Source organism: Calliopsis andreniformis, unplaced genomic scaffold (genome assembly GCF_051401765.1).
Source record: "Calliopsis andreniformis isolate RMS-2024a unplaced genomic scaffold, iyCalAndr_principal scaffold0022, whole genome shotgun sequence".
NCBI classification, from domain to species: domain Eukaryota; kingdom Metazoa; phylum Arthropoda; class Insecta; order Hymenoptera; family Andrenidae; genus Calliopsis; species Calliopsis andreniformis.
This window is the reverse complement of record NW_027480432.1, coordinates 11,929,375-11,955,025: the sequence shown is the minus strand read 5'-3', so window position 1 is coordinate 11,955,025 and position 25,651 is coordinate 11,929,375. Positions and strand designations below refer to the sequence as shown.

General features: G+C 33.1%; 2 protein-coding genes across 5 annotated transcripts in view; one reads left to right on the top strand and one right to left on the bottom strand.

The window, feature by feature from the left end:
- Positions 1-779: 779 nt before the first annotated feature.
- Cbs (cystathionine beta-synthase) lies at positions 780-10,276 on the bottom strand. Of its 3 annotated transcripts, XM_076390495.1 has the most exons (7): positions 4,984-5,021; positions 4,156-4,254; positions 3,091-3,200; positions 2,660-3,009; positions 2,317-2,564; positions 1,972-2,242; positions 780-1,301 (listed from the first exon to the last, which is right to left on the bottom strand). In XM_076390495.1, the coding sequence occupies exons 2-7, from the start codon at positions 4,236-4,238 to the stop codon at positions 876-878; spliced, it is 1,488 nt and encodes a 495-aa protein (XP_076246610.1). In that variant the 5' UTR covers positions 4,239-4,254; positions 4,984-5,021; the 3' UTR covers positions 780-875. The 3 variants fall into 3 exon arrangements, with proteins under 3 accessions (XP_076246610.1, XP_076246611.1, XP_076246612.1); XM_076390496.1 differs by lacking the exons at positions 4,156-4,254; positions 4,984-5,021 and adding an exon at positions 10,236-10,276; XM_076390497.1 differs by lacking the exons at positions 780-1,301; positions 4,984-5,021 and adding an exon at positions 1,686-1,899 and having other exon boundaries at positions 4,156-4,661.
- The window catches only part of LOC143186751 (protein Aster-B), a 43,721-nt gene continuing 23,134 nt past the window's right edge, over positions 5,065-25,651 (top strand). The window contains exons 1-3 of one of the 2 annotated variants that reach the window (XM_076390494.1): positions 5,065-5,490; positions 5,572-5,866; positions 6,540-6,735. In XM_076390494.1, the coding sequence (XP_076246609.1) occupies positions 5,444-5,490; positions 5,572-5,866; positions 6,540-6,735 (538 nt within the window). In that variant the 5' untranslated portion in view covers positions 5,065-5,443. The remainder of the gene's footprint in view (positions 5,491-5,571; positions 5,867-6,539; positions 6,736-25,651) is intronic. The other variant, XM_076390493.1, reaches the window with a different exon arrangement.

The following is a 25,651-nucleotide window of genomic DNA, read 5'->3' as shown; positions in this document are numbered from 1 at the left end:
AATAAAATGTTGACTAAAGTCAAGATCAGCAACACAGGCGCGTGTACTCGCACGACACCGTGAAGGGATGCCAAACGCAAGAGATGGCCAAGACCGGTCTACGTCACTGACACTGACTTTAGTTAAACTATTTCTATATGATAATGATAGCAAGTGGAGGAGAATAAAGTTACATAAAAGACACCAACTATGATTAACACTGCTATCTATCTATACGCTACAGTACGTTACAACATCGTTATTACGTCGCAATGCTTTTTGCGTAGTCATAATTCAGAAAAAGAATGCATAGAATCCTCAAAGGGAAATAATAGATCTAACTAGCATCATATGAATTTTTGACGTCCTCGAATGATTACAGTATCAGAAATTTTTCCACTTAAGTCGATGTCGTCCTCAGAGACTTCCAGAGATCTCCCGTGTTACCTTTCCGAGAATCTAATCGTAACTTTCCCTCAAAAAAGAGAAATACAAAGGGAGGTACATTGTCTAGTCAGTCGAAATAGAACCTCTGTATGAGCACAATGATTTTGTAATAAACTTTTGACATAAAAAAATCCAGTCTTTATCTTTGCCCGTAGATACTCCCTCGGTCATAGATTTAAATGAATGGATCACAGGAAACGCACGCATCCCGAATTCGAAAGAACTATCTACGGATCGTAACGCTGCATTATCTATTTATTAATTGTGTATATTTTCCTTAACGGCGCAGTTATATTTTCAATGTTAATACTTCTAAATATATGTGCTTTAGTAATTAAAAATAATACAAAATAGAAAGTATAGAAAACTGATTATTATAAAAATGACAAGACTTAAAAAATGTATAAATTTAAAAACATTTCGCTTACTATGCAATTGATTATTAGATTTTAAATCTTATTGTTAACAATATAATTTAAAATGTGAGATTGATCCACAATTCCAATAAAGGCATTATTATGTTCATCATCTAAAATAACTGCATACGGTTCTCTTTCGAGAACACGTGATAACTGTCCAAGACTCGCCGTCAGTTTAACTTTTACATAATGTTTAATCATAGTTTTTTCTATGGATTCTGTAAGTTTTACTTTACCAGATATTAAATTTAACGTAAGTGAACTTAAAGTAACTACACCTTTTATGTTTACATTATCATCACTAATAACTAATTGTTTACACTTCGTATTTTCAAAAATACGACTAGCTTCTTCACATGTTGTACTCTCCTTATACAAGAGCGTTTTATTAAAACACAAATTTGCAATTTGCAAATCCCACCACCATTTATTTAATGTATTTTGGCATTCAGATGTCTATAAATTAAAAACACATGATTAGAAGATACAACAAAATATATGTACATAAAATATAATATTGTTGCGAGAAATGTGAAAACCTCGGTACCGATATTGACATTTATGTTGACAACGACGGTCGTAAAGAACAGTAATTAAAAGAAACAAAGGGATTAAGCATCATGACAAAAAGCCACTTTATCATTTACAACATCAGTACAATTACATTTTTTAAAATATTTGGTTCTTTTTTTGTAAAACTTTTATCAACGTATTTGTAAGTATTTTTTGATGAAAATAAAGCTAAATACGACATAATTTGGATCATTTTTATTTCTTTCATAAATAATGATAATTCGTTATCTTTACTTATTAAATAAGTATTATTCAAATAATATCGCTTCAATTTAATTTTAACCAAAAGAATCGGACAACTGCGATAACAGTTTTATAAATAAAAAGCTATGAAAAAAAATCTGTATCGCTGTATTAGTATTGTTTTACCGACGTAAGGATTTATCTAGTGGATTAATGTCACATTTCAACCAAGCATCGAGCATTGTGGTATGTCACATTAATTGCTTGAGTAGTTCCAAAGTAGATCCGCCTAGTACTACTATTATAAAATTGTCACATTTATCGTGGAGATCTGTTTCACATTTATCGCGACAATACTGTACTAACTTACCAAAAATCCTCTGGCTTCCATCCAATGATCTGATACAAATTTAGTCATATAATTTCGTATGCCATCAGGTAAAATGACAACAACGCGTTTTCCCTGAGGAACATCTTTAGCTACTGCAAGAGCAGCTACAAGTGCAGCACCACTACTACCACCACACAATAGGCCTTCTTCCCGTATAAGCATTCTAGCAGCATTTAATGATTCACAATCTTCAGTCTTTATCCATCTATCAATTACATTACGATCTAGAACTGTAGGTATAAAATCATATCTAAAAATAATTATCAAAATTATTAAAAATGAAAAAGAAAGTTGCATCTTCATTCTACTTAAAAAGGTTGTTACCCAATTCCTTCTACTTCATAGAAACCAACATCTTGTAATTCAGGTGATTCAGCTAAAATACTTCCTTTTGGATCCACACCAATAATTTTTGTATCTGGTGATAATTCTTTTAATTTTCTTCCAATACCAGTAATAGTACCACCAGTACCTGCACCAGCTACCAAATAATCTAATTTGCCATCACACTGTTTCCAAATTTCAAGTGCAGTTTGATCATAATGTGCTAATGGATTTCCAGCATTAGTGTACTAAACATGTAGCATAAAAAGAATAAAATTGTATTAAGTGTTAATATCATAGTAAAGTTCTTCAAAGTACTTATATTTTTTATATAAAATATTACCTGATCGAGAACAATACTATTTGGTGTTTCTTCTTTTAATTTGTGTGCAACATTAATATGCGCTTCTGGACTATCCCAACTTGCTTCTGTTGGTGTACGAACAATTTTAGCACCAAGCGCTTGAAGCGTATGAACTTTCTCATTAGACATTTTTTCTGGCATAACGATAATACATTTATAACCTTTAACTGCAGCAGCCATTGCTAAACCGATTCCTGTATTACCACTTGTTGGTTCAATAATTGTATATCCTGGTTTCAATAAACCTTTTTCCTCTGCATCTTGAATCATTCTATATGCAATTCTATCTTTTACAGAACCACCAGGATTCAGAAATTCACATTTTACATCTAAAAATTATACACTTGTTTGTACATTTGTTATCATACATTTACAAGCAACTTTGTAAATTATGTAAAATTAATACTAACACATTTCACATTTAATATCATACATTTTGGGAATGTTATTTAATTTTATAAGTGGTGTTTGTCCAATAGCTGTTAAAATATCGGGCATTATTTTACTACGATCATAGAACCTGAAATAAAAATTCCAAATAAGGTCAATAATATATAATTAAAAGAAATAAATTATTAATATTAGAAGTATAAATGTATTATATGTACAGATATGTATAATTATCAAATAATTGAAGCATTCTTGTGGAAAGAGACATAAGTGCTAAAAAATTTTTAAGCTATAATTGAAAATACTTGACAAATATTTTTTTACTGTTAGTATGTTCAGTGTAATCAATTCTAACTATGTGGGAAGTTTCAAAACGGATAATACAAACAGAAGGATTACTTAGTAAAGTATACAATTGAGCATTTAAGGTATACATAAAATGAGGAGATCATTTCTCCTTTACAATAGGGTCAAGAGGTCAGACTATAAATGTTCCTTTTACTCTACGTACTCTTCAAATATCTAAAAGCTTTTGTACATTTATATTTGGTCAAAATTCCTTCTTAACTGCTTCAAAAAAGGAACATCACATAAAAAGTTTTATTGTATATTGTCAACTTATATTTTTAAGTAGAATCATCTTCCTATTTGTACCATCAATATAGTATATAACAAAATTATTGGTACAGGTATATATTTAAAAATATAAGCATCAATTGAATGGTTTGTATAAAAACTTTTAATACTTTTTCTTTTACAACATATACTTTATGAATATAACCATTACAATATTCCAATTGGATCATAAAATATCCTATAACATAATATCCGATCTGGTTTTGCTTCTAAAAATGAAAGAATGATAATTTGCTTTTGTTGCATATGTGCGATATCTTCTACTACTAAATGGCTTTCGAAATACTGTTTTAACTGTTTTAAAAATATCATATAAACTTAACCATATGGTATAGCAATATTATGCCTATTATATACCAATAAATATTTCATCTGATGCATTCTATTCGTCATTTTGTCAATCCTGTAATCTATACCAGTTAGTAATCATTTACATTTCATAGACTTACTCTGTTCGAGTTGTATGTGGTGAATTTGTTGCATTTAGTGTCCATGTGCAACGACTAACTCTATCTGGTTTTGTCAATTCCATGATAAAAGTATTTAGTCTGCTTCAAAAAAACAGTTCGTTTTCGTTTAAAACAAATCTAAGAAAACTAGTTCTCAAAATTTAGCCGAGTATGTCACAATTATATTAAATTCTTTGAGTATAACACTGAGTTAAGTACAATAGAAACAATATTTAGCACTGTTTAGCACTGCTTATATGTATGTATAACCTCTGCTATTGTTTTCCGTGTAAAATAAAAATATATTATTACATTTAAATGCATGTACATATATACTACGGTTATAGTTTGGACTTCACGAAACTTAATTACATATTCAACACTTATCGTTATGTTTATAATTTCAGTTTTGAACCGTTGTGTATCAAAAACTATAAACCGCAGACTAATACTTGTGGATGTGGAATGCAAATAAAACACGTAGCACGTAGCAGGGTCATGGTAGGCACTCGGCAGAACGCGAAAATCAGCGAATAAGCAGTGTTTACATGAACTTGCGTGCAAATATCGCATTGAAAGAATCGCGTTGACAATGAAAAACCGATCAATTAATTCGATATTGATAAGCTAATACATATATATTATACATATGTATGTAGAATTTAAAACAAAGAATTTTAGTTTCATGCATAAATGTAATTATATTATTGAAATAAACTATTAAATAAGATGTTTACTGTTTTAATATAAGAATAAAATTTTACTAAAAGATGAAATATGTATTTCTACAATAATTGATTCATTTTAAATTAATATTTAAATAATCACCATGTTGATCAAAATGTATGCGCATTAATCTTTCATAAAGTTTAATGCAGATCGGGTAACTAGAAAGAAGATTGTAATTCAGTATGGTGGAATGTTCGTGATATGCGCATTGTCTTCTGTTTTGTTTGAAGAAATTAAACGTGAAAGAAATTTCCGATAAGAAAGTGCAGATTTCATGATTAAAAAGACAAACTAATAACATGCTTTTGTATAAATTAAAAGAATTGGCATGTGCTAGATAATTTATATTTTAACTTGAAATGGATTGTTGTAGTGATAACATATTTTATAAAAGGCACACGTATGTTGTGTTTTCAAAATGTGATTATAATAAAAATACGGAATTGTGGTATTAATATTAATGAACTATTACTGAGTTACAACATTGTTATTTGATAATATTGTTGTATAAATTAACAGATTTATCAAACACAATTTATGACAACAGAGTCTAATTATTATGTACTTTGAAGTGGAATCTCTTCAAAAATACCCAACTACAAGCATGTATGTATTATTTTATAATAAATCATTATGATATTATTCTATATTTACATTAATTTTAATATTACATTATTACTTTGCTAGGAATAAGTCAGTGGAAGATTTATTAATATCTAGTCATGAAGTTATGAATAACATAAGTTCAGCTGGATTAGAAAATCAGAACTCAATGACAAATATGGGAAATGGTATATCTGACAATATTCAAGAAATACCTACAGGAGGATGTGGAGAAAAATGTACTCCAATCTCAAGTCCAAATTTATCTCCACGTCTTAGTCCAAAAGTATGTCGTAAACAAGATCACTCTAAGGGACATTATGATTCAGCTGTTAAAGAGTCTAATAATGTGAACAAAATTGAGGAACAACAATTACGTGTGGGTTTTTATATTTTAATCTTTCAACTTTAAAACATTTTTTTGCCTCATATAGCAATGTCTGTAAAGCTCTCATGGATTTTTCTCAAATATCTTATATTATCTTATCAATTTTTAAAATCGTTGTTACAAAGTAAGCTTTCACATTACCTAAATGTGCGATAAGGAAAGTATTACCTCTCATTTATCTTACGAAAAGTGGCGTATTTCGACTATCTACAAAAAACAATACATTTCATCTCTTTTTATGAATAATAGCATTCTTCAGCTTTGTCACGAAAAGTAAATTATTTTACTATTTCACACATAATGGCACATAGCATGTTTTCCTTTGCAGTAAATTATGAATGTGCTTTTCTTTGTAAACCAAAATGGAATGTGATATTTTGAATCCTATAGAAGATAAATGAAATGTGTTTTCTTTCTTAACGCATGATCTGTAATCTAATTTGTAATTGACACTAATCAAAGTATTACTTTACTGTATCTTCTCTTAATGTTTTTTCCAAAGTTTACTTTAACCCCAAAGTAATATCAAGAGAAAAGACACTTAGTAATGTTGATTGCCTACTTTTTACTCATCAGAATAAAATATTGGATCCATGACAATTAAGCTGGCATTGCTATAATTCATAGAATCTTTTAAAATGTACATATTGTTTACATATACTAGGATATAACAAACAAATCACCAGATTCTTCTCAAATTATAAAACTTCCACATGAAGGTAAAAAAGAAACACGTAACAGTGAACGCAGCAAGAAAAAGTCATCTTGGTATAATGTTCTCTATCCAACGTATAAATCTAGATCGGAAGACTTCAAGCGAATATTTAAAGATGTGCCAGATGATGAAAGATTAGTAGTTGGTAAGTAAGTGAGTAATTATTTGTAAAATTATATGTTTTTCATATTGCGCATTTACTTTGAAATATTAAGGAAGTAGTTAATCTGTAAGTTTCTTTATGTGTAATGTATGGTTCAAAATATTCAAATTAAAAAATAGTATTAAAGCTTTTGTTTAACAGCCGTGTTTATAAAAAAATATTTTCATTATTTTTTGTACTCTTTACAAAAGTACAAAATTTACAAAAATTGATGAATCTTAAAATTTATGGAGAAATACTAAAAAGCCACATAGATTCATACTGTTGTTTAATTTAATCAGTGATTTCACTTACAAAAGATTATTGTAAAGTGTTGATCACCAATTTTAATGACATTTTTTAAATTTATAGAACAGCCAAAAAATGTCAGAAAGTGCATTTTTGGGGATTAATGTTTATGTTAAAAGGGTGAAAATCATTGACAAGTTGATGGTATAAAATCTATAACTTATTACCTCAAAAACTAAATGGGGCTATTGTATATTTTTGAGCAACAAATTCAGTAGAGTTCAAAAATATTTATTTGTTTAAAAAAATGTAGTAAAAGTTAACATATGTTTGTTGTTCCTGTTTCAAAATTTAAAAATTAATTATATTTGTATTTAGATACTATAAACAAAAACTCAGAAAACCAATAAAATGGTGTTTTGAATTCTTGGATTATAGAAGAAATAAGTATAGTTGTAGTTTATTTACATTTTCTGCAAAATTTTTCAAATTTAGCACTTTTGCTACTTTCCCCAAAGTGCTTTAATTATATTCTGAAAGGAGTCTTTCTAAGTATATTATACTGTCTGTTATTAACACTACAACTACTAACGTTAATCTACGTTTATTTTTATTAGGAAAGTACATTATTTGCAGAAATAATCTTAATTCACGTGTCTTTTTAAATTTATTCAACAGTAATAGAGAACAAACATAATAGTTTTAAAGAATAAAATGTACATGAGGCATTTTGGGTTTTTTGGTGGTTCTAGTATTAATTGTTCATTAAATGTATAAATAATAGTATTCAGGTGATTGATTAATGTGTAAGTGGTTTAAAATGCAAGTAATCTTCAGTTTAATGGTATGTTTAGATTTTAGGCTAAGTGAACAAATGCTCGTTTTTCCTCCACTTGAACAAAATTCTAGTGACACATCGATTTTATTCATTCATAATAACTTGAATATTGCTGAAGTAGAAGAACAACAAGCATTTGCTTACTTAGTTTAAACGCACCACAATGACAACATAATAGGTAAAGCCAGTTTATAAAAATATTTTTCATCAATATATACATACATTTTAGTCAAGAGTTTTGTTAATAAAAGGTGCTAGTTTATTATACAAAGTGATTGTTTTATACTCAGAAGATACTAACTTTAAATCCTTCTAAAATTTCACTTTTGTTTCTCAATGTTGTATGTCTAATTATTTTAGTTTCAATGTTTATATTTACAAGATAAAATTATCTTACATAGTAAAAGAGCGTTACTGTTGAGCGTTATTCGAATAATGAATAACAGTTATTTTTTTCAACAACAAAAGTTGTTTTTTTGAACAACATTATTTTTTTCATTTTGCGTTTATTCGTTATTCCACTGCAATTCCTGCATCAATTATTAGTTATTCGTTAGTCGTTCAGTCGCGATGTACTGACAGCCATGTAATGAACTGACTTCGTCTTTTTGCGATTGACAGCGGGGGGTAAGAAAAATAAACAGCTGTTGACGTTTAATTTAATTGCCATCTAACGTCATGCATTTTATATGTTACTATAAAAGTCCGAAAATTGTCAAATCCTAGGTTTTATTAGAAAATACCTAACATTTACCGAAGTGGTTTGATAAAGGACCGAAATAGAAGCTTTAACAAACTGTTTTCAGACTTTTATCACCTACCTCTGGTAAATACTAGAATTTACCGATAAAATATACGATTTAAGGTGGTACGGTAGTCACGAGACTTTCCGGAATTGACAGGTCGATATCTGTATAGTTTTCGTTATAGGAATATAACAAACACGTGGAGACGTGACTGTCTAATGAAGGTGACATAGAATCACTCTATGGTTCCAAATTGGAAACGCGACTTAGAAAATTTCCCACTCCACTACATATGTTATTATACTATGGTAGAATTAATTTCAACAGGCGGCTCAGGGTCACTCAGCCCCTCACGCGCGTTTCTGGTGGGTTCCCCCACCGCGGTAGTTCCCCGTGCGCGCGGACGCACTTGCCACGCGTGTGGAATATCCGTGAGCTCACTCCTCTGTCCACCAGAAAGGCGCGTGAGGGGCTGTGTGACCCTGAGCCGCCTGTTGAAATTAATTCTACTATAGCCACGTGTACGCGAGCTTGTCGCTTCATCGCAAAAAGTCGAGAGAGAGGGCAAATGTGACCCTTACTCTGTCGCTCTTGAAACGTTAAGATTTACTGTTCAAGTTGCCGCCAAGCGACACGAACCAGGTACAATCTTTTCATTTGCCCAAATATTTTCTTTTTTCGATTTGTAAAAGGGGGCAGTGGCGGATCTTCAACAAACCCAAGACGTTCCAAATCTCTGGAACCCCATTAAAATAAATAAATTATACAGAATATATATTATTTTATTTTTATGCAAACTTAAATACGCATAAAATTAAGAATATTTAGATCAAGCATCCGAAAAGACATCTGTTTCACATTTAACTCCGTAACTCACATGTGAACTTTCATTCGATTTGCTTGAAATTTTTGACAACGGTTGCTAATACTGTTCTGTTTGTTTACACTACGGAATTTTTGGTTAAGTGATGTATATTTTTATTGTTGTATGGGAGCCCTTGTCTTATGGGTCCTGAAGCAACCACGTAGCGACAGTACTGATCTGGTCCCAGAGATTTTTATGAAATTTTGAAGGATAAGTTTTGAGATCAAGCGATGGCATTCTAGGGAATATCTGTATATGTATTGTTTATGAAAAATTAAAACAAGTCCATATATATGTACTTAGAAAATCATAATAGTTTCAAGGGAGGCTGTTGGGTAACTGCGAATGATGACAGGTTATCCTTTTTAAATGACAGGTCCTGTGACAAGTCCAAATTTTCATTTGTAACCTTTTGTCATGTATCATAAACATTTAGTCCATACGCAGATTTAATTTTTGTTACGTCTAACAATATGTAACCATATATTCAACAAGATGAACGTACTTATGTGTTAGATATATATTTATAAACAAAACTGTGTATAAAGAAATTACAATATTTGTAAAATACTATTACATGCAATTTAAACATTTAAAAAAAATAGTTCCTTCCATACTGGGTATCGAACATGGAACGGATTACTCATAATGAAACTACAATCCGCAGCTACCCAACCGCTTGTTTTGAGAATATTACTAACTTCTGAACATGTACGATGTGACAGGACGTGCGACACAACCGGGAAGAGAATACATATAAACATACATATACAATAAGTACATATAAAATAAGACAAAAACATACATATAAAAATAAGCAGAAAACGAAGAATATAATTCTTTTTATACGGTATTTAGTTTTCAGGAAAATTAAATTTAAAGATTCGTCTGGTATATGTGTACCTCACTATTTTCGGGCGTCATGTATGAATAGAGGTCATTATTTTCGGGTTATTTTTACATATGGACGCCTTTCGCAGTTGTACCACGCTTAGACCATTCGTATTTATAGACGCGCCCTGTGTATAGTGCGTGTATAGAAACTTCAGGATTCGAGTGAGGCGAAGATAACGTGGAAAGTGTGACATCACATGTAAGCAAAAGATGATTCAAAATGGTTGACACGGCATTAACTTCCATTATAAATGATTAAAAATTGTGCAAACATGTTGTGTTAAAGGTTACAAGGAAATACACAATATATAGGCAAGTTTATATATAGGCAATATATAGCAAGTTTAGTTCATGATAATAAAATACGCAGCAGGCTGACTATTTTATTTTATAATCTACAATTAGAAATAAATAATTTTCCTCCAAACATTTATGTACTATTCGTACTTTTATGACTTGTTTAAGCTAAAATAAGTTTTAAGAAGATAATTAATTAGGTACCTGTTATTATCAGTATCTCAATATCGGATTCAAATAATATTACTATTTTTTAGTAATAATAATATAAGTTTTATTTATAAAATAATACATACTGTTTAAAATTGTAGAAGTAAAGTAAAAATTAATGACTAAAATATATACCTATAAAAAATATTATCTTGTATACTTCAAAAAGAATATATGTAACAAATTTATTTTTTTCATACAAAAATTAACAACATATTCATGTCGAAGGATAAAATAGTTTTACATGTTTGTAACATTGGTATATCGCTCTTTTTAAACTGCATAGGGTGCATACAGGGTGTTTCTAAATTCGTGGGAAAACTCGGAGATGTAGCTAGAAAACAAGAAAATAAACCGAAAACATCATATGCAATATTCTCGGAAACGCTTAGTTTGTTAGTTTTTTAGATAGAGGGTGGATTAAGATTAAGAGTGGTAGATTAAGGGGTTGCTTTGGCATTTTTAGAAAGTCGAAAATTTTGCTTTCTCATTAAGGGATAGCTTGAACCTTTTTAAATAACGTGGAAAAGATTTCATACTAAAATATTAAAAATGAAATTCGGTTTGAATGCACTGTCGTTTCTCAAAATGTTTTTGAAAATTCAGGAATGCTTTCAGAAAAGCCTAGAGATATGTTTGCGTGAGGGTGGAAGCCATTTCGAACATCGATCATAAACCTATGGTAAGTCCTTATTATTCACACATAGCGTTCTTCTTTAATACTTTAGTCGGAGTGGCGTTAAAAGTTTACATGTAAAAATACATTGTGAAACATTTTGAGAAATGACAGGGCATTTAAACCGAATTTCATTTTTAATATTTTAGTATGAAATCTTTCCACGTTGTTTAAAAAGGTTCAAGCTATCCCTTTATGAGAAAGCAAAATTTTCGACTTTCTAAAAATGCCAAAGCAACCCCTTAATCGTAGATAAATATCAATAGTATTTTCAATTAGAAAGTATGCTTTCCCATTCGATGAAGTATTTCTCGACACGCGTTGCGAGTCGTCAGAGGCTCACTTAGGCCCAGAAATGCCTAGATCTTTAAAAGTTCGAGGCCTCGTCGAAGCCTGGACACTGACCTTAAAGGGGATGGGTGGTCACTGTTACATCAGTTTTTTACGAAATATAAAATCGCGTATAACTAACAAACTAAGCGTTTCCGAGAATATTGTATACGAAGTTTTCGGTTTATTTTCTTGTCTTCTACCTACATTTCCGAATTTTTGCACGAATTTAGAAACACTCTGTATATCATACTAGCATTGCTTATACAACTTGCTCACATGTGACATCGAGTAGATCTTTTATCTTTGCTTCAGAGAAATTATTTGATGCCGTGTTTATAAGTGTACATGGTCTATGGTACCACGCGTTCTACTACAGCCTATATATATAGATCGGTTTTAATTGTTAATAAGAAATACGCATTGAAACAAGGTATTCCACAAAATGTTATCGTTTAATTTCTAGATTTATTTCTTAAAATTTCATTCAACCTTCTGAGGACCACACCGAAGAATCCTCTTCTAACTGTAAATTGGAAAGTGAAAATATTTGAACAATTGTTCACTTTACATTCGCCTTCTCTTTTGACTTTCCGAAGCTGTCCAAAGTGGCTTGAAGCGCCGAGCTTGTGTACACGCAACTCCTGGGGTGGAGTGTGTGGTGGAGAGGGAAATTTTCAGTAACTCGCATTTCCAATTTCGGTATCACAGATTCTGATTCTATATCGGCAGCCTTCCAAATTAGGCGCCGTGTGGTTCGCAAAAGCCCAACTAAATTTGTTACATTTTTTATTCTATTTTATCGATAACCTAGCAAAAAGCAATACTGTGGCATGAGTTTACGCCCTGTAACTTTTTGTCGTTATATGAGAAGATTTTGAGTTCGAAAGGGTTCATTCAAAAGAAAAAGAGTTCATCAACTCGTAATTTTGTTCAAAACACTCTCCAAATTACAGAAGAGTGCTTCAATTCTATGGCTGTGAATGGTAGATTTTTGCTGTACTTTGTAACGGTCGTATTTCTAAATATACGCACAATTTTGTTACATCACAAATTGAATGCGCTGCATTCAAATTTTTTCTTCCGAATTAACCCATTCCCAACTTAAAATCTTCTCATATATGGACGAAAAATCGCAGGACGTAAACTCATGTTTTTGCTTAATTTTGTCGGTAATGTCGCCGCTCTGACATATCTGATCCTAGGCCCTTAATAATTTGCGGACTTTTACAGAAACATATACATACATATATTACTGGAATATATTTGTTATTTACAAATAACAAATAATTTCAATTATAAATGTAAGATAACGTATAAAACCAGGTTATTCGTTATTCAAACTAACTTTCTTATTCTTATTCTTTTTCCTATTATTCTCTTAAACTAACTTAAATTCAAATAAATTTACGTCGTAATTTATTGCTAAGCAATTTAGCATGACGCAATAATTCTTTGTCGCAGGCTTTTTGATGTTATTGAGACATCTTTATAAATATTTTTTAAATTTTCGATTTAGAACTTCACGATCATTATTGAATCGTGAATTTTTTGTATTCAAGGTCATATTATGTATGGAGAATATTTTCCGTTACTCTCACAAATATTCGACTCTCTGTCTGTTACAAAAAAACGTCCTAGCACTTGGTTTTTTCTTATTTATCTTAATGAGAGCGCGACTCCGAGCAGCTGGGTAGCAACCACGATGCTGTACCAACCGTGAGAAATTTCCTTATATGGAAATTTCTAATGATTCCTCACTCACTTGTCAGCCTATATAAACCCCGAGATTGTAGCCCTAACTGGTTCAGAACAGTATCATCACGTTGACAGTCAAGTTCGTCAGAGTTGATTACTATTCAGTTAGATCGGGCTAAAGTTCCCTTTCGAGTCTACAGTTTAACCTCATAGAATCCGTGAATCGGCATAAATTCTGTTTGGCAATTTTTACGGCCATGTTGTAAGTCCTCGCATCGCCAGTGTGTTAACACCTAGCATTAACACGTTCGTTGCCACGTCACCGATATCTGAGTGACAGGTATGCTTCCGTAGGTGCCCCGTCATCCAAATATGAGTGACGCTGTTCTTGTTGAAGTTCATAGGATTTTCAATTGGGCCCGACGAGAAACTCAACCGTATTACGCTGGGCGACGAATGTGTTAAAATTATACACTTTACGCGACAACACTATACTATACACCTGTACGTAAAGACTGATTTTAGAACATACGAAAGTATTCATTGCAATTTGACTAGATTGCTATCAAACCTATAATTACCTTAAGCGATCCCATTCGATGTTGACAGATCCTTTACGATACAGCTTAGCCACTCAAGTTGTATCAATTAATAATTAACAAATTACGAAGCTTGCTAACATTTCCTACGGCTCTCTGATTCCACATCAGATTCGTCTGCATGCCTTTACTTCCGAAGGAAACTGTATCCAGCCTAGTGGCTCCTCAATTTATTCAGGTTTATTCACGAAAGTTAACCTATCCAACAGCTATCTGATTTTACATCAGATTCGTCTGCATCTTATAGCTACCTATAACGGCAAGTTCGTTTTTACATTATTCAACCTTCTTACAGAACCCTGATTTTGCATCTGGTTCGTTTGTTTGAACTTGCCAATCTTCTCAACAACACCTCAATTTATTTTGAATTCGTCTGTAAAATTGATCCTAGTGACACCCTGATTTCGCATCAGAAATTCACACTCCTGTGGCTCACTGATCACAGATCAGTTTTGTCCACAAGCACTTGACATTTTACATCAGGTTACAACATTTTATATCAAGTTCGCTCTCTGTTACAATAATCCCAACGGCTTACTGTCAGTAAGAAACTATCAGTTTCGTCTGATGTATCAACTAACACTTCAACCACTACATTCTTTGGAAATATATCTATCCTCACCGGCCTTTCACGCTGCTCGCGTCCTGTCTCGTAACAGTCACATAAAGATCATAATACAGGATGTCCTAGAACTGGTAATATAAGCGGAAAAGGGATGTGGAATAAAAGTTTTTAATACTTTACTTCGTTTTCGACAAAATCGAAGGTAAAAATAATACAATAAAATATTTTGCTTGACATAAACAAATAGTATTTTTCTTCAACATTTTTTTCTAACGCCATAATCAAATGACATATTTAGGGCCTTCAAGTTATTTCGTTCACTCTAACCACAGGATATAAAGTATTATATTGCTTAAAATATTGCTTTAGGACACGTAAAAAATTCTGGATATTAAACTACTGCAAATAATTCGTATGCATATTTGCCCAAAGATATTTGACTTTTTAGTTGTATATTATTTCGCAAAACACTCGTTTACGGAGACATCCCATTTAGCATGCGCAAACGTCACTCCAGATTTTAAAAACGTTTTATACCCATCGGTGATCTACAGAAAAAATGCAAATGGAATATAAAATATTCTATAACAAAATACCTTATCCATTTTTTCGTTTCGCAGTAACAATTGTTACACGTATCTTTCTTTTGCAAAAATAATTTTAATGTTCAATGACTCAAAAAGCGGTTCCCTCCTCTGAGAAGATTAGTAACTTTTGTTTCTAATAATTTCACTGCAGAAAAAAAATCAAAAACTTCCTGTACATAGTACTTCTCAATGTATTATGCAATGAACTACAAAACAATTAATACAATTTTTCTTTAACAATCTAACTAAGAATTTGTCATTTCCGATTATATATGTTGCTCTATCCATTACAATACATGTATATTTACCAAAACGTATATTTCACGACTTCTGTTGTAAAAATGTTAAATATATCTATATCTTTTGTGATACTGTGCAAAGGTGTTACTAGGAATAATTCCCCATTCACTGTAATATTACATTCGTATACGCATCCGTACTTTTACCCAAACACTGAAAAGTATACAAGTGTGTATTAAATTACAGAACTTTTTCATTATGTAAATATAGAGTGGATGTTCCAATTATTGCTACTTTAAGATTATCCATTACTGTTACTTCAATAACTATCAGTCCCATTGACTGTTTCAATTATTAACAAAACGACGAAATCACTGCTATAAATTTTAATTGAATTATACCTAAGTTAAAGTAACATATAAATATTTCATAATTTGACATAAATTAGACTTTGAAGAAAAAGAAGTTTAAAAAGCATAAAATATTTAACAATATTATGAACATTCGGCGTGGTCGCTGCAGGACGGGGAAGAAGGTGCCGACTCAGTCGGTACGCCAAGTTCGCGATGACAAATGAACGAGGCGAGGGTAATGTTACGAATATTCTTTATTGGCTAAACTTAATCTATACGCGACGGAATCGGACGGCGTGGTATCGCCGCTAACCAAAGACGAGGCAGGAGTCGCTGTCCCTGCTAAGTCGGTTCTGGAACCGCTGTTCCGCGATCGGCGCTGACCGCTCGGCTGGAGGCGGGGACTCCCAAAACCGGTTCGAGCGGTAGAATCGGGGACTTCCGGTATCAATGGTGGAGTCGGAGACTCCTGGCAACGATGATGGAGTCAGAGACACTCCTGGCAACGATGATGGAGTCAGAGACACTCCTGGCAACGATGATGGAGTCAGGGACACTCCTGGCAACGATGATGGAGTCAGAGACATTCCTGGCAACGATGATGGAGTCAGGGACACTCCTGGCAACGATGATGGAGTCAGGGACACTCCTGGCAACAATGATGGAGTCAGAGACTTCTAGATGGTTGCTTTCTTATACAGGTGTGTTCAGGAAGCAGACTGGGACGGTGGTTGAGCAGGTTCAGGGTTGATATGCGCCTAACCCACTTGGCCTTGAATAAAGAACCCTTAACACTTTGATTGCCACGCCGAAATCACATGTTTCGCTCAGGACGCCACGGGAGTATTTATATTGGTCGTCACAGGTGACCACTGTGGCACTTTGGTAACGATTGATAGCGACAAATTAAAAATAAGTCTTCGTTAAGATCAAGTGCCCCGGTCTCACCAATAACCATCGTAGCGTCACAGTTAACCCTTGGCCATCCGCCGTGCATCTGGTTTGTTGTCACGGAGGTTCAAGGATGATCCGCGTGGAATGGCTCCCGCTATGACTGGAAGATAAACGGGCTTTTGTCAGCTGCTAGATAGCATATACGTGCCCATTGGGACGTGTCAGAGGTTTACAAATGGCTGGTATGCTATGCTCTTCCCTGGCCGCCACAACTGCTTATTAGTTCCGCGATTCGTGTATCTTATTGCGGAATCGCGATCTGTGTGGTGGCCGCCTTGCGGCCGCGGCGGTAACTAACGGTTTCGCGGTTGCGCAGGAGTGAGGAGTTCGTGATCTTATAGGATATGTTACAATATTCAATAAATTACACGTTTAGAGTTTCTTATAAAATTAAATCAAGTGGTACGGTAATGCCGCGACGCCAAGTATATGTGGAACGTAGCCGGTACATCCGTGTACATATTTACTGGATTTTTGCGTATGGAAAACTTTCGTCGTAAATATCATTGGATCCGTAACGCAGATCGATATTTCAGTGATACAGTAATGTTGCGGACGAGAGCCGCTCTCGGGTCTGGTCGCGACTCTCGTCCGCGACTGGTAGTCGATTCGGCTTCCTTTGCTCTCGGTCGCCGAGATAATTGGTACACGACCGGAGAAGCAAAAAAAAGGGTCTCGCTCGAGATCGATGCCCGAAATCAATGACGTCAGAAAAGACAAGGACAGCATTAGGGATTTAATAGGAAAAATTGAAGTTCCTTATTTGCAAACAGATTTTCACGCAAGTAACACCAATCGGTTCCTTGTGCTCTCCCGATAAAAATGATATCAAATACGACATGATTCCTATTATTTATAATAAAGATATTTAAATAATAAACGTTGGAACCCTGCGACGGTTACGGAGAATCGTCAAAGTTACTTTTCTATCAGTTCTTTACGAGCTAAAAATGACATAAACAGAATTTATGTATATTATATTTAATCGATGTCGGAAAGAAGATATTAAAAATAAAAAAATAAAAATTTCTAAACATTAAAACGGAACTTATATACATACTTTTTGTATTACGCTTTCATTTTCTTAATAATTTCAGTCATTAAATAATTAAACACAAAAATATGAGGGAATACATAATAGGGAGTTAGCCCTACGACGAGAGCCGCGTTCGTCGAATCGACTACAGTAATGTTGCGGACGAGAGCCGCTCTCGGGTCTGGTCGCGACTCTCGTCCGCGACTGGTAGTCGATTCGGCTTCCTTTGCTCTCGGTCGCCGAGATAATTGGTACACGATCGGAGAAGCAAAAAAAAGGGTCTCGCTCGAGATCGATGCCCGAAATCAATGACGTTAGAAAAGACAAGGATAGCATTAGGGATTTAATAGGAAAAATTGAAGTTCCTTATTTGCAAACAGATTTTCACGCAAGTAACACCAATCGATTCCTTGTGCTCTCCCGATAAAAATGATATCAAATACGACATGATTCCTATTATTTATAATAAAGATATTTAAATAATAAACGTTGGAACCCTGCGACGGTTACGGAGAATCGTCAAAGTTACTTTTCTATCAGTTCTTTACGAGCTAAAAATGACATAAACAGAATTTATGTATATTATATTTAATCGATGTCGGAAAGAAGATATTAAAAATAAAAAAATAAAAATTTCTAAACATTTAAAACGGAACTTATATACATACTTTTTGTATTACGCTTTCATTTTCTTAATAATTTCAGTCATTAAATAATTAAACACAAAAATATGAGGGAATAATAGGGAGTTAGCCCTACGACGAGAGCCGCGCTCGTCGAATCGACTACCACTCACGGACGAGAGTCGCGCCCGGGTCTGTTTACGAGCATGACCTTTCGTTCTACAAACCAAGTTTTATGTATCTTTGTTAAAAATAATCGGAATCATGTCGTGTTTGACATCATTTTAATCGGGAGAGCACAAGGAATCGATTGGCGTTACTTGCGTGAAAATCCGTTTGCGAATAAGAAACTTCAATTTTTCCTATTTAAATCCCTAATGCTATCGTTGTTTTTTATGACGTCCTTCTTCTCGGGCGTCGAGCTCGAACGCGATGGTTCCAAGAATTGGTTTCTCGGTGGCACGTATCAAACGAGGTAGTGGGGATAAACCACGGCTCTCGTCCGTGTAGACGAAACGGCTCTCGTCCGCAACATTACTGTACGAACCATAGCGACGCGATCGTCCATATTTATTCGTGTTCTCTATATGGAAGATTTTAATCGTAAATATCACCGTATCCATAGCTCAGATTTAAATTTCAATTGTATTATTGCAGTATAATGTCGATATTCTCTTATCATTTCAAGATTTTTTTCTCCAGTTCTGTCCGTGTGTCCGTTTCTCCAGGTCACCATTTGTCCGTCGCGGATTAAAGGGGTTCGCGTTACAGTACATTGTGGGAGTTTTATACATGTATTATACTATATATATTACGTTATATCGGGCACAAATTAAATTGATTAATTATTGTGGATAAATCCGAATACAATTGTAACACATGTATTATATCATACTGGGTGTAATAAATATAGCCTTTGACATTTTAAGGAATAGTAGTGTCTGATCTGCTTTCATTTTACAGTAATAATGTTTTAAAGCTAACATATCTATAGCTGAACTAACAATCATAAGATTCTGTAGTGTCACAGGTGCAGTGAAGGACAGAAATGAAGAAAAAAGGTCTTAATACATCTTGTTGTATCTCATACGGTTTAGCTTTTATGAAGCTTTAAAAATAGGATATGCTTGTGGAAAAGAACATACGTAGATAACACACAAAGATGAAGTCTAGACCAAAAGACTGCTAGCAGTCAGCTGTTCAAAATGATCCAGTGACCTAGAAAGCAGGGATCATTTTATAGTAGGAGTCCTATTGAAGAATTCGTGTCTACGAGGGTCTTAACATATGTTCATTAATCTGCAATTATTATTGCAAAACGAAAGTAGATCGGACACTATATTATAGGACATTCTGTGCTCCAATTTGGGTCTCCTACCATCCTGTATATTATATCATATTATATCGGGTAAAAATTTAAATTAAAATACTTATTACGGATAAATCCGAAAACAACTAACGTTGTATTTCATAAATATGTGTCGATGTATCTTTATCTATTTCTGCAGAATATATATTATAACATATGTGTTAATAAAAGATAAATACCCTTGAAAAGAAACTCACGAGATGCTCACAATCCTCTTACCAAAGCGCATTCACCATTCCGTGGACAAATCCTTTAGAAATAATATTCTTATTCTTTAGCAATACAACGTTGGACCGCTTACCTTCTTTAAACACTCGCTTTTCTTTTAAACAGTCACATGACATCCAATAGCTGAGAGGCCCAACGTAGCCATCAGCTATCGGTCGCCAGCAGGTCGCGAGCAAGGTTGCTATCGAATGTCCGATTGAACCTCCTGTGACTCTCTAGAAACGCGTCTTCCTCACTTTAGTGGCTGACACGACAGTAGAGAGGAAACCCCTTTTTAGAAAGTGGTGAGGTCGTGTCGCGTCGACTGCTACAATTTTGTATCAAACAGTGTACCATAACCTTAGTAACTATTAAGTTAATAGTATTAATCAATAAATGTTTACGTGTTTTTAACAAATAATAAAATATAAAGAAAATAAAGACGAACTCAAATACGCGTAATATTAATTTATTTAAAATAATTTTTATTAATTATACGAACGCTTAAGTGATGCATATAAATACAAAAGTGATTACAAAATATATGTAGTTAATCTATGTGAATAAAAAGTAAATAATATAAGTACACTACATTTGTACAGAGTGTAACATGTATATGTTTTATATTTTAAAGGGTGGTAGGGGTCTCCACATGGGTAAAAAAATATATAACATTTTGTCCGATCTGTTTCTGTTTTGCAGTAATAATGCTCCAAAGTTAATATGTCTGTACGATAAACTACGAGTCGGAGGACTGTAATTTTGCAGATATATTAAAGAGGAACAATAGAAGGGAAAGGTCTTAATACATTTTGTTGCATTTTATACGGTTTAACATTTATGTTTAAAGCTTTAAAGATCGAAAACGTAAGTACACACAGGTGTAGTGTGAAACGTTCGTAAAATCTTTAGACTTTTTGGATCCAGATATAGCATTAAATGTTATTAACCATAGAGACCAAATGGAGTTTATTTTAGCAAAGTTTTCTTTGATATTTGATAAACATGTTATAAATGTTTAATAATGTAGATTGGACTCTTACTTTCTGCTATATAAAAGAACGATTAACAATACTATGTATGTTGCTACTATATCCTAATGGTCTATTCACTCATAGCAGTACTTTGACCATACTATGCCATAATCGTGTCATAAAAGTGTCGTGGCCGTAATTTTATTGACCATCAGACCTACTCGGACCATAGTCTTCAGTATTTTCTAGTCAGTAGAAGCCGAAAAAATAATTAGAATTCTATCGTGTTTGGTACTATTATTTTCATCAGAAAAACAGCAGGAATCGATCGGTGACATTTCTGTGAAGATTGAATAAACAACATAGAAACCAGAATGTTCATTACTAGATGACCTGTTGCTGTCTCTGTCTTCGGAACTGAAATGTTTAAACTATGAGGCTTCTTGTTGTGCGGCGTTCGACCCGTGTACTCGAAAGGTTATGAAAAAAGGTCTCCTTCGACCGATTTCAAGAGGCCTTCAGTGAAAAAGCAAGTATTGTTTGCAAAGAAAACTTAACTTCCACGGCTTAGACACGGACGGCAAAGTATGGCTTAGTATGAACCGCTCTATTCCAAAACAAGGGAACGATATTTTTACCACTGGCACTAATAGTACAATCTGGGCATACGCGAACGCGATTTCACTTTACAGTCACAGAAAGAAAAGCACGGCCTTGTGTGAACCATTCCGTTCCAAAACCAGAGAATGATATTTTTTAGCACTTTCGTAGACGTCACTGTGCCGTCACTTTACGATTATGTGTGAATCCTCCTTAACGCCGACTGTGAAAGATCTCTTTTTTTAGTAACACAAATAAAGACAAAAGACAGAAGTAGATTAAGAACTCGGATGGTCAGTGCATTAACTACATTTATTCTAAATACTGCCCACACGTGAAGGGTTTTCAGATAAAGTGATCACCCTCTACGGCAGTGATGCTCAGGGAAAGTGCCCGCGAGCGGCGAGCAGTGTTCAAAATCGCTCACGAATGGCCTAGCCCGAGTGGCGCCCCTACTCCCTAAGGAACGGTCTTAGAATAGTTTCGACGGCTCCCCACTCTGCTGCCGAAGTCGGCCTTGAAACTGCTCGCGAGCGATTCCGGGCATTTTCGGCCGTTCGGGCTCGCCTCACAGGTACTTGACCATCCCTGCTTTACAGAGATCTGTATAGCGTAATGGTATTCACGATTTTTTGTCCGTTTGAAAGAACTTGACAGAAAAAGTTGATACATAAAATTGATTGGTATTTTGTCGCCTATAAACTACAATAAGTCACATTTCCGAAACATTTTTTTTTACTAAAAAAATGAGTAACCTTAGTTTTTCTAAATGACATCATATATTTTTTGGTATACTATTAGTTATTAATACTTAAAAAGTATTAAACTATTTTTCTGACTAGAATAGATGTCGCCTTGAGACACGCGACGTTTATTTTCATTGTTTGACTTTGTCATTGTGTTCATACAATAATTGTTTTATCATAAATTAATATTGTATACTTCTAAGCGTAGGGAGGTACAAAATTCACATGTTATGGGGGAGAAGGGCACAACCCTGAAACGTGAAAAAATAAGTAACGATTTTTTGTTTATATGTGATTATAAAATTAGAAATTTAGACTTCCTATGACAATAGTATAAATGTAAATTTCAGTTTTATTCTTCAATTTTTTAAAAATAAAAAAATGTTATAAAATAGTAAACTTATTCCCTCTTTCCGAAACTCTTCACGCTTAAAATTGGTGCCTCCTTCCCCCGTAATATGCGAGTTTACTACCTCTATACCCTTAAAGGTATCCAATATTAATTTATAATAAAATAATTGCTGTATGAATACAATGACAAAGTAAAATAAGGAAAGTGAATGCTGTTCATTTCAGCGCGACATCAAGTCTAGTCAGCCGAACATTAATACCATTTCGCAATATTCAAATTAACATATATCTCAAACTAATGATTTTTCCAAAATATAGTTTAATATTTTTTTATAAGGCATAACGAGATGCATCAAATAGTGTATCAAAAAATATATAGTGTTATCTCTGATAACCATTAGGAGTGCATCAGCTGCCTCCGAAATAGCCTGTTTTCACCTCGAACTGAGTTCCGCTAGTGTCAAAACTAAAACGTGGGTTGCAACATTACTTAGGTTATACTCAGATAGTGTTGCATTTCCACACATTTTAATCGTAGATGGATCATACCTATATGTCTGATGGTGTAATGCTCATTTCATCTAGTAACAATACGTAATCTTTATCAATATCGCGTTTTGAATGTGAAAATTTAATTTCAGAAAATTATAAACTTCGTCGGCTGTACTACTTGCAAATTTCCAATGTTGTAACTTTCGACTTAAGGTGCACAGACTCCAAAGAAGAAACTTTTGTGTCAATAGTTCTTCATAACTTGCGCTACCATACAGTACATTTCAGGTTATAGACTTTCACAAGCGTTTGCGTAATCTTTATTTAACAAAGTTTTGTTAACAAGAAACCTCAATTTATGGCTAAAAATATTATGGACATAAAGAAGAAAGAAAATTTTCTCTAACTCAGAAATTTTCGGGATTCTCAGAAATGTAACAAAGCTCAAGAATTCAAGCTTTGCTTCCAATTTATCTTTCTAAAATGTTCCTAATATTATAGGAATTTGCTTATAATATGGAAAATTTGGAATCATAATTATATTTAGTAATATTCAGACATCTTGAGATTTTCAAGAACCCGACAGTTTGAAGAATTCAAATATTTTCGAGAATATTAACATTCCCGATTAGCGTAATCCATACGTACTTTCAAGAGTTGATCTTGAAAATAATTATCATCTAGTTTCAACTTCATATTTCCGGATTCTCACATACCTCTAAAAACCATGACGATATTCAACAAAACGAATACTGCATTTAAGTTCGTCTATTCGAGTTAATCACTACTCCAAAATTCATTACTTCTAGATTCATCGTTTAGACATTTTTTATTATTAAGTTCTTTATATTTCTTTGATAAATCTTGGAAATATGAACGATAAATTGAGCCTACCGATGATAAGTATGTCTTTATATCGCGACATTTTGCTAGTTTTAACGACATTTCACTGTTCTAAATGATTCAAGAAGAAATTACATGAGCGGTCTTGAAAATGTGGTTGTAATATTTCTTCTATATTCAATCACTTTATAGTGGTCTTCACTTTTTTCGTAATGGCACAGGGTCCTCCATTTTTAAAAAGAACATTTTATAATCCATGATCATGGATTAGTCCACATCAACAATTTCAATGTTTTGTACTGCATTTTTCATGTTTTCTAACTGCTGCTCAATTGTATTTGTGCAGTGTCTCTATCGCATGGTAGGTAAGAGTATCTTTTGGTTGAATACATATAACGAATGTAATTAGAATGCTCCATCATTACGAAATTGTACAAATATTTAACTGTAGTACTATTACGATTTTGCGCTGTACAAGTCTTACATCAAGTCTTACATCAAGTCTTACTTACATCAGTAAGTATGTATAAATTTGCTATCGAGTAATGGATGTTATTCATTATAAAATGATTTAAAAAACGAAACTGTTTCATTATTTGATTAGTCATATATAACTAAATTAGTTCTCTATAAGGATAAATAAATAAATTTCAAATACGTCCAGTCTAGCGTAAAACATTTCAATAATTTTTCAATGGCAAATAAGTTAATAATCGAAGCTATAAACTCTTTTATAAAATTTAGCTTCTCAAAAAATAATGTGACAGATGGTATTGAATACTTCAGGGTACATATATATTTTATGTAATCGTTTTCATGGTAATTGTTTTTATAAAATTTCCTAGTATAATATAACGAAGTTTATAATTTATTGTATAATTTTCATAATAGTGTGGTACTTTATGTTTGCAGAAACCTTAATAAAACTAGATATTATTTGCATCGATACACCCAAAAAATTTACCGAGTCTACAAGATTATTGGGTGAAAAATTAGTAGAGAAATTTATCAAAATGTTCAGAGGACACACAATGGTAAAAGATACAGAATACTTTCTGCATGACAACTTTCACGATAAAAATTTAAGAATATTCATCATGACTCTTCGGAAACCAAAGAAGTTTAAAAGGATGAATTGTATATGCTATTCACAAAATCGTTAATCATGATAGACTGTCGTTTGATATAAAATTAAAAATCATTCTGGCTGCAAATGAATATCGCAATTGGAGCTTCAGGTATCTGCAAAACCGTTTTAAGAATTATTGATGCAATACCGATGTTTTAACTAATGGAATTTTTTTTAAATACAATCCATAAAAAAGAATATTATACAGGATGTAACATATTACGTTTGAAAATTTGAAAGGATGATAGGATACCCCAATTGGATAAGATCATAAAGTATATCCTATAACATAGTGACCAATCTGCTTTTGTTTTGCATCAACAATGCCTTGAAGTGAATATTATGTTCTGAAACGAAGAGTAGCTTGTGCATATTGGCGAGACAAACAAATTGAAAGAGTACATTAACCTAGAGAATTCGGTTGGTTGAGAAGGTTGTGTATGTTTTG